Raw genomic sequence first — 15,087 nt, forward strand, 5'->3', positions numbered from 1 at the left:
GAGTGAAGTAAGTCAGAAAGAGAGAGACAAATACCGTATGCTAACACATATATATGGAATTAAAAAAAAAAAAATGTCATGAAAAACCTAGGGGTGAAACAGGAATAAAGACACAGACTTACTAGAGAATGGACTTGAGGCTATGGGGAGGGGGAAGGGTAAACGGTGACAAAGCGATAAAGAGGCATGGACATATATACACTACCAAATGTAAGGTAGATAACTAGTGGGAAGCAGCCGCATAGCACAGGGAGATCAGCTCGGTGCTTTGTGACCGCCTGGAGTGGTGGGATAGGGAGGGTGGGAGGGAGGGAGACGCAAGCGGGAAGAGATATGGGAATATATGTATATATATAACTGATTCATTTTGTTGTGAAGCTGAAACTAACATACCATTGTAAAGCAATTATACTCCAATAAAGATGTTAAAAAAAAAAAAAGTATACCACTCTAAAACCAAATTTTAGACAGAAACTGAACCACAGCATTTGGAACCACAGGATCTCTTATATGTTGCTGGTAGAAATCTAAATTAGTATAATCACTTTGCAAAACAATTTAGCAAAATCTGGTTAAACTGAACTTTTGAATACCTATGATCCAGCAGTGTTTAACCACCAAAGAAAATCAAGCATGTGAACGCCAGGACATGTACAAGAATGTTTATAGCAGCACTGTATAGACAATGGAACAACTGGAAACAAATGTTCACTACCAGGAGAACAGAAAAATAACTTGTGTTAAAAGTACATAATAGAAAAAAAAGCTTGAAGTCCCAGAAGACAACAGAACATTATACATGTTATATACTCTTTTTTAGAAGTTCAAAAATAGTCAGAATTAAATAACATAGATATATCTTTGTGTGTGTATACATATAATAATGTGAGCTAGAACTAGAAAATAATCAAGTAAATGATAAATAAATAAATTCAGAATTGTGGTTGTCTTTGTGGGAGAGGCAGGGAAAGAGTAGGCAAAGAGGACACAGATAGAAATAAATTGTTGTTGGGTTAAGCATGGGTTCACAGGTGTTCCAAACATCCTTAAAAAATATGTTATAGAAATAAATTTTAAAAACAAAGAAGGATAAAACATAAAATAAGGGGGGATGAATGTTTCATTCCATGAGTGAAACAATGAAATCTATGTATCATGAAAAAAGAGTTATGATTAATCTAATTCTATGCACCTGAAGTCCTATGAATTATAAAAAAGGGGGGCAGGATAGAGCAACTGTATTCTAACTTTAGACAGTTTATCTCCACAGGTTCTTCAAAAAATGAAATTAAAATGTATCCATAGAAAAATTACTTCCAATCTATCTCCTAACACATAATTTTTAAGGTTTAGAAAAAATGTGTCATCTAAGCTAGTGGCATTTGAACTCTACTTCCTGTACTGAAAAAACAGAAAAGTAAATGAAGGACACCAAATATCTCAAGCAGAAAATCATCAAAGTTTTCAGAAAAATCTTCCTTAAATAACAAATTTCACAGGATACAGAGATACAGAAATTTTCTTTAAAGAAAAAGGAATACAAATCAATATTAGAACTGTTTAATAATTTGTCATATGCACCACCGAAATATGGTACAATAGCAAAACACCAGAGTCAGTATATTTTAAATAAAGTTTCTCTGATCCTGGGTGTGCCAGTTATTTATCCATTGTCTTAGCCCCACTTTTTCCCTATTATACTCTGTCAGACCAAGGCTGAGAGCTTACAGATATTTTTCTAACTCCCCTTTGCCCATGGATTTCTTCACAGTTTTTGCCAGTGGGAAACAATAGGGTTGGGGTAGTGCTGGTGAACACTACACCAATAACTTCAGAGCTGTCTTCATTCTGTCAAAGGGGCAGCAATGCTTCTCCTCTGCTGCCCCCTGCTTCGTCCTCACCCTCCAGACCTCTGACCTCCCCTAAAACAATTCTACACTCAACATGACCCAAACATGCATTCACTTATGCAGGTGATGCAATCTAGGAATAAGAGATAACCTCTTTAATTTGGCAAAACCATATCCATGTATGAATGACAGAACTTGGATTTACTGAACTGCACATTAAAATAAAGATCTAATGGAATTTCTGGCAGTACGAGAGACTGTTTCTGGGTAATAGAGCCATGATGCAGGAAGTTCCTCTAAAAATGTTCAATCTGTGCTTTTTAAAACTTTCCTACTTTTTCCTATTTAAAAAAAAAGAAATAGTAAAGTTTTATTAAACAAGTACGTAAAACAAAACAAGTCAATAAATTTTTTTTTACAAAGCTAAGGACTAAACCTTCACAAAATAAAGCAGCTGAAAACAGCAACGTTCCAAACTTATGATAAATTCAAAAAAATTAAAATAAAGTATATAATTTTACTACAAAAGACAATAACTGTTACCATAATAAAGTAAACCTAATGATAAAAAGTATATTAAATATCTCAGATAAGATCAAAGCTTTCATTTTAAATATCTTTCTATACTAAAAACTTCAAGAAAGATATTATCTTTTTTCTTGAGAAGGAATACAGTAAACATAAAATACAATGGCATTTGCTTATCACTTAAAAAAGAAATTTAGAAACTTCAGAGAACTGAATTGACTTCCAGTACAATGAAGCTAATAAATATCTGTGTGTGTATATATATTACATTCAAACATACACACATATACAGCTGTTCTTCTCCACTTCTACCTAAAGTATCACTGATATGACAGAAAAAATATGAAATCAATTTATAGCATTCACTATTTACTTGGAAGAATAGTGAAACACTTCTGGATGATACAGAGCAGATAGGAAAACGCTGAAAATGAACCCTAAACAAGTTGAAGAAAATAGTCACATGTTAAGGTGAAAAAGATCTTTGAAGTAAATTTTTCAGAATCCAAGGAAAAAACAAAAAAACAGAACTGGAGGAGGAGGAAGAACATCCATAACTGAATAGGTCATTAAAAGGTTACAAAATAAGCCCCTGCTATCTTGCTCTCAAAGCTGCTGACCTCTATATTTGTCCCCAAGATAACAATCACAAGCATAGTTCTCTGAAGTGGGGCTTGTAAGTGGGATACGTGCAGAACTGAATGGGGGTGGGATTCAAAACTTAGTTTCCCAGGTCACTTATGGCTGCCAAGAGTGCCACAAAGCCTTACAATCACTTGAGAAACTACTTCAGCACTACAGAGGAAATCCCAGAGCACCCAGACTTCCAGAACTCCTACAAGCAGTGCTTGTATTCGGTACTACAGAACAGGGATTTCCACCTGGGCTGGAGAATGACACTCTATAAGCTACCTGAGGTGTCTAGAACATGGGTGGCAAATTGGTAAAATGATATGCTTTCTGACTCATATTTTCCAAAGTGAGCTGGCTGTCATGTGTAGATTTCAGGAAATTTCACCAAACTCCATATGGTTTTCTAGTATTTCATAGGAAGTCAGAATGGGGCCTGAACTGCCATGTCATCGACTGGCTAAGTAGATAGTGGCTGCTGCAGTAGAAAGAGCATGTATTCCACCGATAACACCAACCCATTCTTACCCCCACTTCTCACGTTTACTACACTTGCATAGCCCCAGAAGACATTTGTTTTCACAATCCCTGACCTACCCCCTCATCTGTAAATATAAATATGTATAAAATTCAACAAAAGAAGTTGAAAAAAAACACTGGAAGGCACAAAAAAGAACATAGAAAGGAAAAGATAATCTACCTCACTGCCAAATAACCAAATCATGGTAGGAAACAGAAGAAAGCTTTAAAATAAGTATAAGTGTCCTCCAAAAGTTTCAAGAGGATGCCACATGCATTAAAAACAATGTGTTACACAAGGACCAGCACCAAACAAAGCAAAACAAGTAAGGAAAGTCTTCAAGAATTGATTAGAAGATAATATAGAAAGAGGAAGAAGAGCACCAGAATGGAAATATAATAGGGTAAATCTAACTGAATACTGACTGTATAAAATATAACAATGTATTATATTGTTTAAAAAATATATAATTTAGCTGCACAACAATAATGGAGGTAGAAGAGAAACACATCTCTCTCAACATATGGCAGAACAGGTAGACAAAAACTTCAGTGATTATATAAAAGGCATCAAACATAATTAACTCAAAATAGTTAACACTTAAAACACTATTCCAACCACAAAATACTTGCTCTCTTTAGATCACATGGAACATTTATCAGAATTAACCATATACTAGAATATAAAGCAAACTTCAACAAATTTCAAAGAACCGAAACAATTCATCACAATATGTTCTCTAATAACGCAAGCTAGAAAAATCCCAAATGTTTAGAAATTAGAAAATACACTTCCAATAATCTGTGATTCAAAGAAGTTATAAGAAATATTAGAAAAAAGAATGAACAAAATGATAATAAAGATATAATAAATTAAACCTCATGAGTTATATGTATATCAATATTAATGCTTGAAAGGAATTTAGTTTTAAATACATGTAACTGAAAACCAAAAAAGGGCTGAAATCAATGTTCTAAGCTTCTTTATGAAGAAGCTAGGAAAAGAACAGCAAATCCAACCCAAAGAAATAAGGAAATGAGGTAATGTTTTAAAAAAGAGAAATCAGGGGCTCCCCTGGTGGCGCAGTGGTTGAGAGTCCACCTGCCGATGCAGGGGACATGGGTTCGTGCCCCGGTCCAGGAAGATCCCACATGCCGTGGAGCGGCTGGGCCCATAAGCCATGGCCGCTGAGCCTGCGTGTCCAGCGCCTGTGCTCTGCAACGGGAGAGGCCACAACAGTGAGAGGCCCGTGTACTGCCAAAATAAATAAATAAATAAATAAAATAAAAAAGAGAAATCGATGAAATAAAATCCAAACATTCAATAATGGAAATCAACAAAGCCAAAAATAACTTCTTTGAAAGCTTAGTAAAAGTGATAAACTATCAATAAGATTAACCAAGGGAAAAAACACAAATTACTAATAACAAGAATGAAGATTACGTACAGCAAAGGAAACCATCAACAAAATGAAAAGGCAACCTACTAACTAGGAGAAAATATGTGCAAATCATGTACCTATAATAGGTTAATATCCAAAATATATAAATAACTCATACAACTCAATAGCAAAAAACAGAACAGTGTGACTAAAAAATGGGCAGAAGATCTGAACAGACATTTTTCCAAAGAAGACATACTGATGGCCAACAGGTACATGAAAGATGCTTAATATCACTAATCACCAGGGAAATGCAAATCAAAACCACAATGAGATATATCATCTAACACCTGTTAGAATGGCTATTATCAAAAAGACAAGAAATAACAAGTGCTGGCGAGGATGTGGGAAAAGGGGAACCCTTGTGCACTGTTGGTGAGAATGTAAATTGGTGCAGCAACTACTGGAGGACAGTATGGAGGTTCCTCAAAAAATTAAAAATAGGACTACCATATGAATCAGGAGTTCCACTTCTGGGTATTTAGCTGAAGAAAACAAAAACACTAATTTGAAAAGATTTATGCACCTCTGTGTTCATCACGTCATTATTTACAGTAGGCAAGATATGGAAGCAACTGAAATGGTCATCAATGGATGAAGAAGATGTGCTGTGTATGTATGTGTGTATATATACACACATATATATGAACATTAATTAGTTGGCTATAAAAAAAGAATGGAGGGCTTCCCTGGTGGCGCAGTGGTTGAGAGTCTGCCTGCTGATGCAGGGGACACGGGTTCGTGCCCCAGTCCAGGAAGATCCCACATGCCGCGGAGCGGCTAGGCCCGTGAGCCATGGCCGCTGAGCCTGCGCGTCTGGAGCCTATGCTCCGCAACGGGAGAGGCCACAACAGTGAGAGGCCCGCGTACCGCCAAAAAAAAAAAAAAAAAAGAATGGAATCTTGCCATTGGTGACAACATGGAAGGAACTTGAGGGCATTATGCTAAGTGAAATAAGTCAGACAGAGAAAGACAAATACTGTATAATTTCACCTATATGTAGAATCTAAAAAAACAAAAGCAAAAAACCAAGCTCATAGATTTGTGGCTGCCAGAGGCAAGGGGGCAGGGAGTAGGCAAATTAATGAAGGGGGTCAAAAGGTACAAACTTCCAATTATAAAACACATAAGTCATGGACCTAGAGACCGTCATACAGAGTAAAGTAAGTCGGAAAGAGAAAGACAAATATCGTATGATATTGCTTATATGTGGAATCTAGATAAATGGCACAGATGGACCTAATTGAAAAGCAGAAACAGATGTAGAGAACAAATGTATGGATACCAAGCGGGGAGGGGGGATGAACTGGGAGCTTGGGATTGACATATATACACTACTATGTATAAAATGGATAACTAGTGAGAACCTACTGTATAGCACAGGGAACTCTACTCCATGCTCTGTGGTGACCTAAATGGGAAGGAAATCCAAAAAAGAAGGGATATATGTATACATTGAGCTGATTCACTTTGCTGTGCAGCAGAAACTAATGCAACATTGTAAATCAACTATACTCGGATAAAAATTAATAATAAAAAAGACAAAAAAAACCCTAAACAAATAAGTCATAGAGATGTAGTGTACAGCATGCTGATTTTAGTTAATAATACTGTATTGCATATTTGAAAAGTGCTAAGCAGGTATATCTTAAAATTAAGTTCTCATCACACACAAAATTTATAACTATGTATGGTGATGGAAGTTGACTAGATTTACTGTGGTGATCATTCTGTAATATATACAAACATCAAATCATTATGTTGTAAACCTGAAACTAATGTTATACATCAATTAGACCTCAATTTTAAAAAAAAGTAGGGGCTTCCCTGGTGACGCAGTGGTTGAGTCCACCTGCCGATGCAGGGGACACGGGTTCGTGCCCTGGTCTGGGAAGATCCCACATGCCGCGGAGCGGCTGGGTCCGTGAGCCATGACCGCTGAGCCTGAGCGTCTGAAGCCTGTGCTCCGCAACGGGAGAGGCCACAACGGTGAGAAGCCCGCGTACCGCAAAAAAAAAAAAAAAAAAAGGAAAGAAGATATTATGAACTTTTTGCTAATAAACTAGACTCTTATACGTTTAGTGAAAAAATTCTTTGAAAAACAGAACTTACCAAAACAGACACTAGAAAATATACATAATCTGAATAGTCACATCTCATTAAAAAATGAAATGTTATTAAAAATCTTTGCTAAAATAAACAAAAGAACAAAAAACTTCAGCCTCACCAAATTCTTCCAAACATTTAAAGAAGAAATATCAGCAATCTCACTCAAACTTTCCCAGAGAATGAGGAGACCCTTTCCAAATTAATTTTTATAAGGCCAACAAAACCTTAATACTAAAACATGATGAGGACATTACAAGAAAAGAAAATTACACTCCAATCTCTATTGTGCCCATAATTACAAAGACACGAACAAAATACTAGTAAATCATATCCAGTGATGGTTTTTAAAATTATATATTTCTCATAACTGAGTGGAATTTACTACAAGAATACAAGGGTGGCTTAATATTCAAAAATCAATATAACTGACCACATTACCAGAATAAAGGGGAAAATCTAATTGTCTGGTTATATGCAGAAACTTCATCTGATAAAAGTTAACACCCATTCATTATAACAATAAGCAAAACAGAAACAGAAGGGAACTTCCTTTCTCTGATAACGAGTGTCTATAAAAACAATCTACAGCAAACATCATACTTAGTGGTGAATTTTAGAATATCAAATCATTTATGAGATAAGGACACCCGCTATGACTGCTTCTATTCAACCTTACACTGGATGTCATAATCAATACAACAAAGAAAGAAAAAGAAATAAAAATAAAAAGGATTGGAATGAGTTAAAAACTGTCATTATTTACAAAAGATATGAATGTGTATAAAACCTACAGATAAACTATAAGGATTAATAAGTGAATCTAGAAAAATTACTAAACACAAGGTCAGGACACAAAAACAAATTGTTTTATGTACCATCAACAATTAGAAAATTAACCTTTAAAACTACATTATTTACTATAGCATCAAAACCCAAATACCTAGGAATAAATCTCGTGAAAAATTCATGCACTGAGAAATGTAAAACATTATTCAGAGAAAGTTTTAAAGACTGGATAAAAGGAGAATATACCATGTAGATTAGAAGACTCAATAGTGTAAAGATGTCAGTTCTCCCTCAATTTCTGTAGTAATGCAATCACAATCAAAATTCCCAGCAAGATATTTTGTGAATATTGAAGAGCTGACTACAAAATGTATATGGATATAGAAAAGACCTACAATAGCCAAGGCAATCTTGAGAAAGAAGAACCAAGTTATGAAAGTTATATAAGATATCAAGATATTGCTATGGAAATCAACACAGCATAGTATCGACACAGGATACATACACAAATAGAATACAAAACCTAGAAACAAATCCACATGAATATGGCTGCCTGCTTTATGACAAAGTTGACACATACAGTGGGGAAAGAAAGATTTTTTAAATAAATGATGCTGGTTCAACTATATATGAACCAAAATGAATCTTGACCACTATAAAATACAGTGATTTTTTTCTAGATGTATGGTAGATCTGTGTGTGTAAAATAAACCAATAAAGCTCTGGGGAAGAAGAAAGTTTCTTTAGCAAGATTTTAAGAAAGCAACCAAACATAAGAAAAACATCAGTTAACTGAACTATGTAAAGATTATGAACTACTGTTCATAAAAAGACACTATTAAGAGAGTGAAAAGGCAATCCAAGGAGGGAAAAGAAATATGATCAGATATTCACATGGCAAATAAATATACATAAAGGGGGTTAACTTCATTGATCATTAGGAAGATGCAAATTAAGGCCACACTGTACCCATCAGAATGACTAAAATGAAATACCAACTGTGAGTGAAGATGTAGAGCCTGGCTTGTTGGAGGGTAAATTGATTCAACCACTCTGGAAAACTTTTGGCAGTATATACCTAAATTGAACAAAACCCTCCAATTTTTCTCCTAAGTATGTATTACAAGAAACAAGAAAAAATGTTTACACCTTAACTGATAAGACATATACAAGAAATATCACAAAAGCAGTATTTGTAATAGGCAAACACAGTAAACCCAAATGTCCATCAACGATAGAACGGATTTCAGAGATTTGCTAAAAGGATTCACAGGACTCAGAAACTGTTATACTCACAGTTATAATTATAGCAAAAGGATATAGCTCAGAACTGCAAACTCACTATTCTTGCCTGAAGTTCAGTAGCTTAATAAATAAATGCTTCTCAGTTTGTTGTGTGCCTTTGAATCCCAGAGCACTGAAATGGTTGTTTTTGACTGTTTTGTCCAGCTTTATTAGGACAGAATTTGTTGACCTCCTGTAATATCAAAAGTCAAAAGTCTGACAGTAATTTTTGAGGGAAAAAAAAAGATGAACTTTGCTTCCAAGACCTGTGAAACATTATGAAGTATAATGAGAGTCCCAAAAGAGAAGGAGAGAAAGGGGAGCAAAAATATTAAAAAATATAATGGCCAAAAACTTCCCAAATTTGATAAAAAATGTTAATCTACAGACCCCGGAAGCCAAACAAACCCCAAGTAAAAGTAACACAAAAAGGGAATTCCCTAGCAGTCCAGTGGTTGGGACTCAGCATTCATTGCCGAGGGGGCAAGTTCAATCCCTGGTCAGGGAACTAAGATCCCACAAACTGCAGGGCATGGCCAAAAAAAATGTAACACAGAAAGATCCACACCTAGACACATTATAGCATAGTCAAACTGTTGAAAGACAAAGAGAAAATCTCTAAAGCGGCAAGAAAAAGGGAATGAATTACCATTTACATCAGGGACTGACAGACTTATTCCATAAAGGAACATACAGTACATAGTAAATATTTCAGGTAAGGTTGTCTGTGGTGCAACTACTCAACTCTGCCATTGTAGAACAAAAGCTGTCACATTCAATGGGCATTGTCATGGTCCAACAGAATTTTACATTTGAATTTCATATAATTTTCATGTGTCACCAAATACCTTCTTTTGATATTTTCCAACCTTTTAAAAATGTAAAAAACATTCTTAGTATACAGACCACATAAAAACACGCAGTAGGCCAGATTAGGCCTGTGGGCCATAGTTTGCAGACCCCCTGACATCAAGAGAACAATAATACTTATTAACAGCTGACTTCCTGTCAGATACAATGGATGCCAGACAATATAATGACATATTAAAATGCTGAAAAATCTATGAAAAAAACAGAATGCACACTAAATATTTTATATACCAAATTTTAAGCCGAAGAGACCCACAACAGTTTCCTTGTATTTCCATGTCAACTCTTCTTATAACTGTATTAATTAGGTAAGTTGGAAATCAGCATTGTTTTTTTTAAGCATTCACAAGTTTATAGATATAAAAGCATGCTACAGATTACAACATACAACACACAAAAATAGGTCAGAAATAAATGCCAAACAAAGGTCACTGTGTCTAATTAATACTCATGATATCATAACGGTCAGCTTGGCAAAAGAAGGCAAAGATTTAACACACTGTCATCATATATTATGGATACCTTTAGTGAATGCTACTTATTTTAATAATTATATGGCACACCAGAGGGTAGGTTCTGGGTACTTTGGTCAAAACACCATTAGGAACCTGTCAAAACCATAAAAATGAGCCTGGAAAATCTTATGACTCCAGAAAGCAAACAGTGTCCATGTGACTATAGTTAGAACTTACTTCCTTTTCATGTGCAGAGCAAATCATGCCTCAAAGTGCCTGTGTATTATGCCCAAAATGCCTGACAAACAGCTCTATCCATTCCATCCACCTCAACTCCCAAGAGGAAACACTGATTAAAGCAAAGGAAGCAGAAGCGCTGGACTGTGGAGCAAATAAGGGGCTGATGAGATAGAATATATGTTTGTTAAATGAAAACATATTTTGAGAGTAAGTAAGAAGGGATAGGAAAACTGAATGCAGCAGGGAAGTGTTTAAAGAGAATTCTTTGGATTATTAGATCACCATACAGACAGAAGATGGTATAGTAAGGAATATTGAGTCCTTGAATCTCTATCAGGATTCCAGGAAGGTGAGCTTATAAAAGAAAATCTGCAAATTGCAAAACTAAAATTCTTCACTCACAAGAATATTAAGTATATCTTTATTGAAATAAGTGTTCTATTTAAATATACCTAAAGACTTTTAAATAAATTTAATCAGATTACTTTATTTATATTAAAATGAGATCAGGCCCTCTAAAAGGATGCACATTTTGAGTAGAGGGTAGAATGTCAGGCAGGGATGTAAGACAAGAGAAAGGTCATTTTTATGTACGAAGAACTAATAGTACTACTAGAAGGTTAAGGTCACTGTGTAAGGCCAACTTTGTGGTTTTGCTTCAGTGTATTAGGGGTGGAGACCTTTCTGATGGTGCTTAATTAGCAAACTAAAGTTGTAATCTATGACATGGCCACATGAGACAGGCAACAAATCTCAGAGAAAATGACTAAGAAGAAGAAATTGTTCTACACTACTTCAAACAGAGGGTCCTAATGAATGCTAGGATGCAGAGATAGTCAGATTGGACAATATATGAATATGTATGTACTGTTTTATATTTCCAAATCCTCATCTCAAGACTGTATTTTCTTGCTTTGGAAACAGGACAGAGTGCTGCCCACTAGCTACAGCAAGGGGGGAAAAAAGAGATCTTTCTTTTCAAAAGGAGGAGTGAACCAGTCCCCCCATGTCAAAAAAGAAAGAGAGTTAAACTGTGGTGTAAAATCTGGGGGAGATAGGAAAGTAAAGGACATTTAGCTTAATTTAGCAACACCAAGAGCTTAGAGAAAGAGAATAAGCACATCTATTAACTCAACAACACTTCTTCTATGACACTGTAGAGTGACGCTAGTAACTCTGTATTCCTCACATAAATGTTCTTTTTAACCAAATCTTTGCAAGAAGCAAAATTGCTCAGAAACTGCAAAGAGGCAGTAAAGCAGCACTTAAGCTGGTTTCTAAGACTGCACTGCAGGGTCTAACAGGGACACAGTAACCCTAAGAAAATTATCTGCTTTGGGCAGTAAGAAGGAAGAAGGTACATTAATTAGTCCATTAACTTATTAATTAAATTTAAAAGGGATCTGATAATCTGGTCTAGGGTCAAAAAGGCCCAAGAATTTTAACCATCTGGAAGGAGGTTTTAGAATTTCTCACATGGTATCAAAAACACTACAACATTCTTCATTTCAATTTGAATTCTTACCAAATGAAGAATGATTACAGAATTACTTCTACATTTAGCAATTATAGGCAACGGGTTGCATCAGAAAAATACTAGTTTGAAACTCTTAACTTTGTAAGCTAAAGAAACTGTGGGGAAAAATTCAGAGAACTAGGGCCAAAAATTAAAAATTAATGAAAAATTATTTTTATATGGGCTTCCCTGGTGGCGCAGTGGTTGAGAGTCCGCCTGCCGATGCAGGGGACACAGGTTCGTGCCCCGGTCCGGGAAGATCCCACATGCTGCGGAGCGGCTGGGCCCGTGAGCCATGGCTGCTGAGCCTACGCGTCGGGAGCCTGTGCTCCGCAATGGGAGAGGCCACAACAGTGAGAGGCCCGCGTACCGGGGGGAAAAAAAAAAAATTATTATAACAGTTTATTAAAATGAGCAGCATGGTGTGTCTATATTTACACTAAAAATATGTCTTGGAGAAGCAATAACTTGACAACACATTATGTGTGTGCCCACAACACATACATTTGTTCAAAGAAAATACACGTTGAGCATCAACTGTGTTCCAGGCAGCCCTAGGCACTAGAGACTGTGATTCACACAGCACGCAGGATTTCGTGAAACTTAAAATGGAGACCACTTATCCCCCATTAACTAATAACCAGTTACCTCCTGCAGTAAAGCATTATGAAGAAAAAGGAAATGCAATGAAAAAGAATAAAATAGAGGATAAAAACACAGGCAGTTTTTTAACCTGTTCCATCCAAAATGTAATTTTAACTGTGCCAAAAGAATTAAAAACTTTAAAAAGGGTATAGCAAAGTCATATGTAAGGCTAATAGTCATCCTCTAAAGTTCTCTATTTTCTAAACCTAACTTGGGAACAAAGTTTATCTGAACCCAAAGGGATTCTCTGGTAAGGCTGGTGATTGGGAAGGGTTAACCAAAGATTTTTTTTTTTTTTTTTTTGCAGTACGCAGGCCCCTCACTGTTGTGGCCTCTCCCGTTGCGGAGCACAGGCTCCGGACGCGCAGGCTCAGCGGCCACGGCTCACGGGCCCAGCCGCTCCGCGGCATGTGGGATCTTCCCGGACCGGGGCACGAACCCGTGTCCCCTGCATCGGCAAGTGGACTCTCAACCACAGTGCCACCAGGGAAGCCCTAACCAACGATTTTTAAAAAACAATTTAAGTCAACTGAACTGTAAGGCCAATTAAAAAATACCTTTACTAAAACTAAGTGTTAAGTAGTTACTAGGCACCTAAAATCTGCACCCCAATCTTTTCTTCAGCATCTCCCTTCCCTCTAACCACACTATATATCAAACATCCAAGTTCTTACTAAGAAATTCAATGGCTTCTACAAAGAAATGGCTGTAGGTCAGCTATCAAAAACGGAAATCGGGGCATTCTTACATTCATCACTGTCATTGTTAAACGGTACTTACTAATCTCCTGTTACTATGTTCTTAAGTCAAAGGTCATTACACCCATACAAAGGAAGTTACAAACTTCAACAAAGCTTTGCAATAATTTCTTAAAGACTTCTTAAAGATTTTCCTAGATATACAGACTGTAGTTCATTCACAGCACTCCCGAGATTCTGGGAGTGGCCCTGCTACCCAGGAATATTTAATAAGCAGGTATTTAGTTGCAGGTGGTTCACAGTCTACACAGTGGAAACAACCCAATGGTAAACAGTCTTAAATTATTGTCAAGAGCTACTCTCAAATACATACCTAGACATACAGCTCTGGGGACATATGCTTAACAATGTCTCTGCTCTCATAAACAAGGACCTAGTTCAGCAATACTTACAGTTAACATTGGAGTTGTCAATAGGCCCCATGCAAAGAATTCAAGGAAGATGACAAGAGCAGCATGGTGTACACTTGGTCGGCCAAAGCCTTGTAGCTAAAAAAGGAAGGAAATTATTATGAAAAATAGTAAACAGCTATAAGAAACTCATTATCCTAAAATGGTATCTAACATACACACACACACACACACACAAACTGTATAAAATAAACTTAGGACCTACCTATATTATTTAAGATAAAACTTAATTCTGTGGTATCTCTGATTTCTTCATCTTCCCTAATCATGGAAGGTGCCATTGATGAGACTTTCTACTTGTCCCATCAATGCAAATCACTGGAACTTTGGTAGGAAATCAACTGCTTCTTCAAGAGACTGGAGTTCCAGGACCTGAATATTCTGTCTGAACACATTAATTATGTGTTCCTTAGCAATTTGGCCTAAGCCTGAAGTTTCCCTTGCCACACAAGAGTGGTAGGCAGGGGATATGCTCAAAAGCTTCAGGGGCAGCACAGATGACGTAAAATTATAGGAGGTGGGGAAGAACAATAAGGACTAGGTCAAATCTGAAAACACACTTTGATACCTCAAGGTGTCAAAATCCAGCTTTCTGTTTCTGTTTTGTTTGAAAAACTGTGCCTATTCTGCTAGTTTTCTGCAGTTTATGACTTCTGGAGATAAAACCTAAAAGTCCACTCAATTTAATGTTCTTTGACTCTGTGCCAATGGTTTTTACAAAATCAAGTGCTGTACTAGCATTTTGTAATAACTGGAAGTGATACTTACAAAAGACTCTGCAAAATCCCCATTATTCCTAAGCTTATATTTTTAAGACTTCAAAAGGTAAAAGCACATCTGCATGGTTTAATTAGAATCTAATCATGAGGAAATGATCAAATTCAGATTGTGAGACATTCTACAAGACAACTGGCCTGGTCTCCTTAAAAATGTCAATGTCGGGGCTTCCCTGGTGGCGCAGTGGTTGAGAGTCCGCCTGCCGATGCAGGGGACATGGGTTCGTGCCCTGGTCCGGGAAGATCCCACATGCCGCGGAGTGGCTGGA

General features: G+C 36.5%; 1 protein-coding gene across 1 annotated transcript in view; it reads right to left on the reverse strand.

Moving 5' to 3' along the window:
* MFSD14B (major facilitator superfamily domain containing 14B) overlaps positions 1 to 15,087 on the reverse strand; it is an 82,242-nt gene that overhangs the window by 36,259 nt on the left and 30,896 nt on the right. The window contains exon 2 of the mRNA XM_082843607.1: positions 14,025 to 14,120. Coding sequence (XP_082699733.1) covers positions 14,025 to 14,120 — 96 coding nt within the window. The remainder of the gene's footprint in view (positions 1 to 14,024; positions 14,121 to 15,087) is intronic.

The sequence above is a fragment of the Leucopleurus acutus genome, assembly GCF_964270905.1.
Source record: "Leucopleurus acutus genome assembly, chromosome: 7".
NCBI classification, from domain to species: Eukaryota; Metazoa; Chordata; class Mammalia; order Artiodactyla; family Delphinidae; genus Leucopleurus; species Leucopleurus acutus.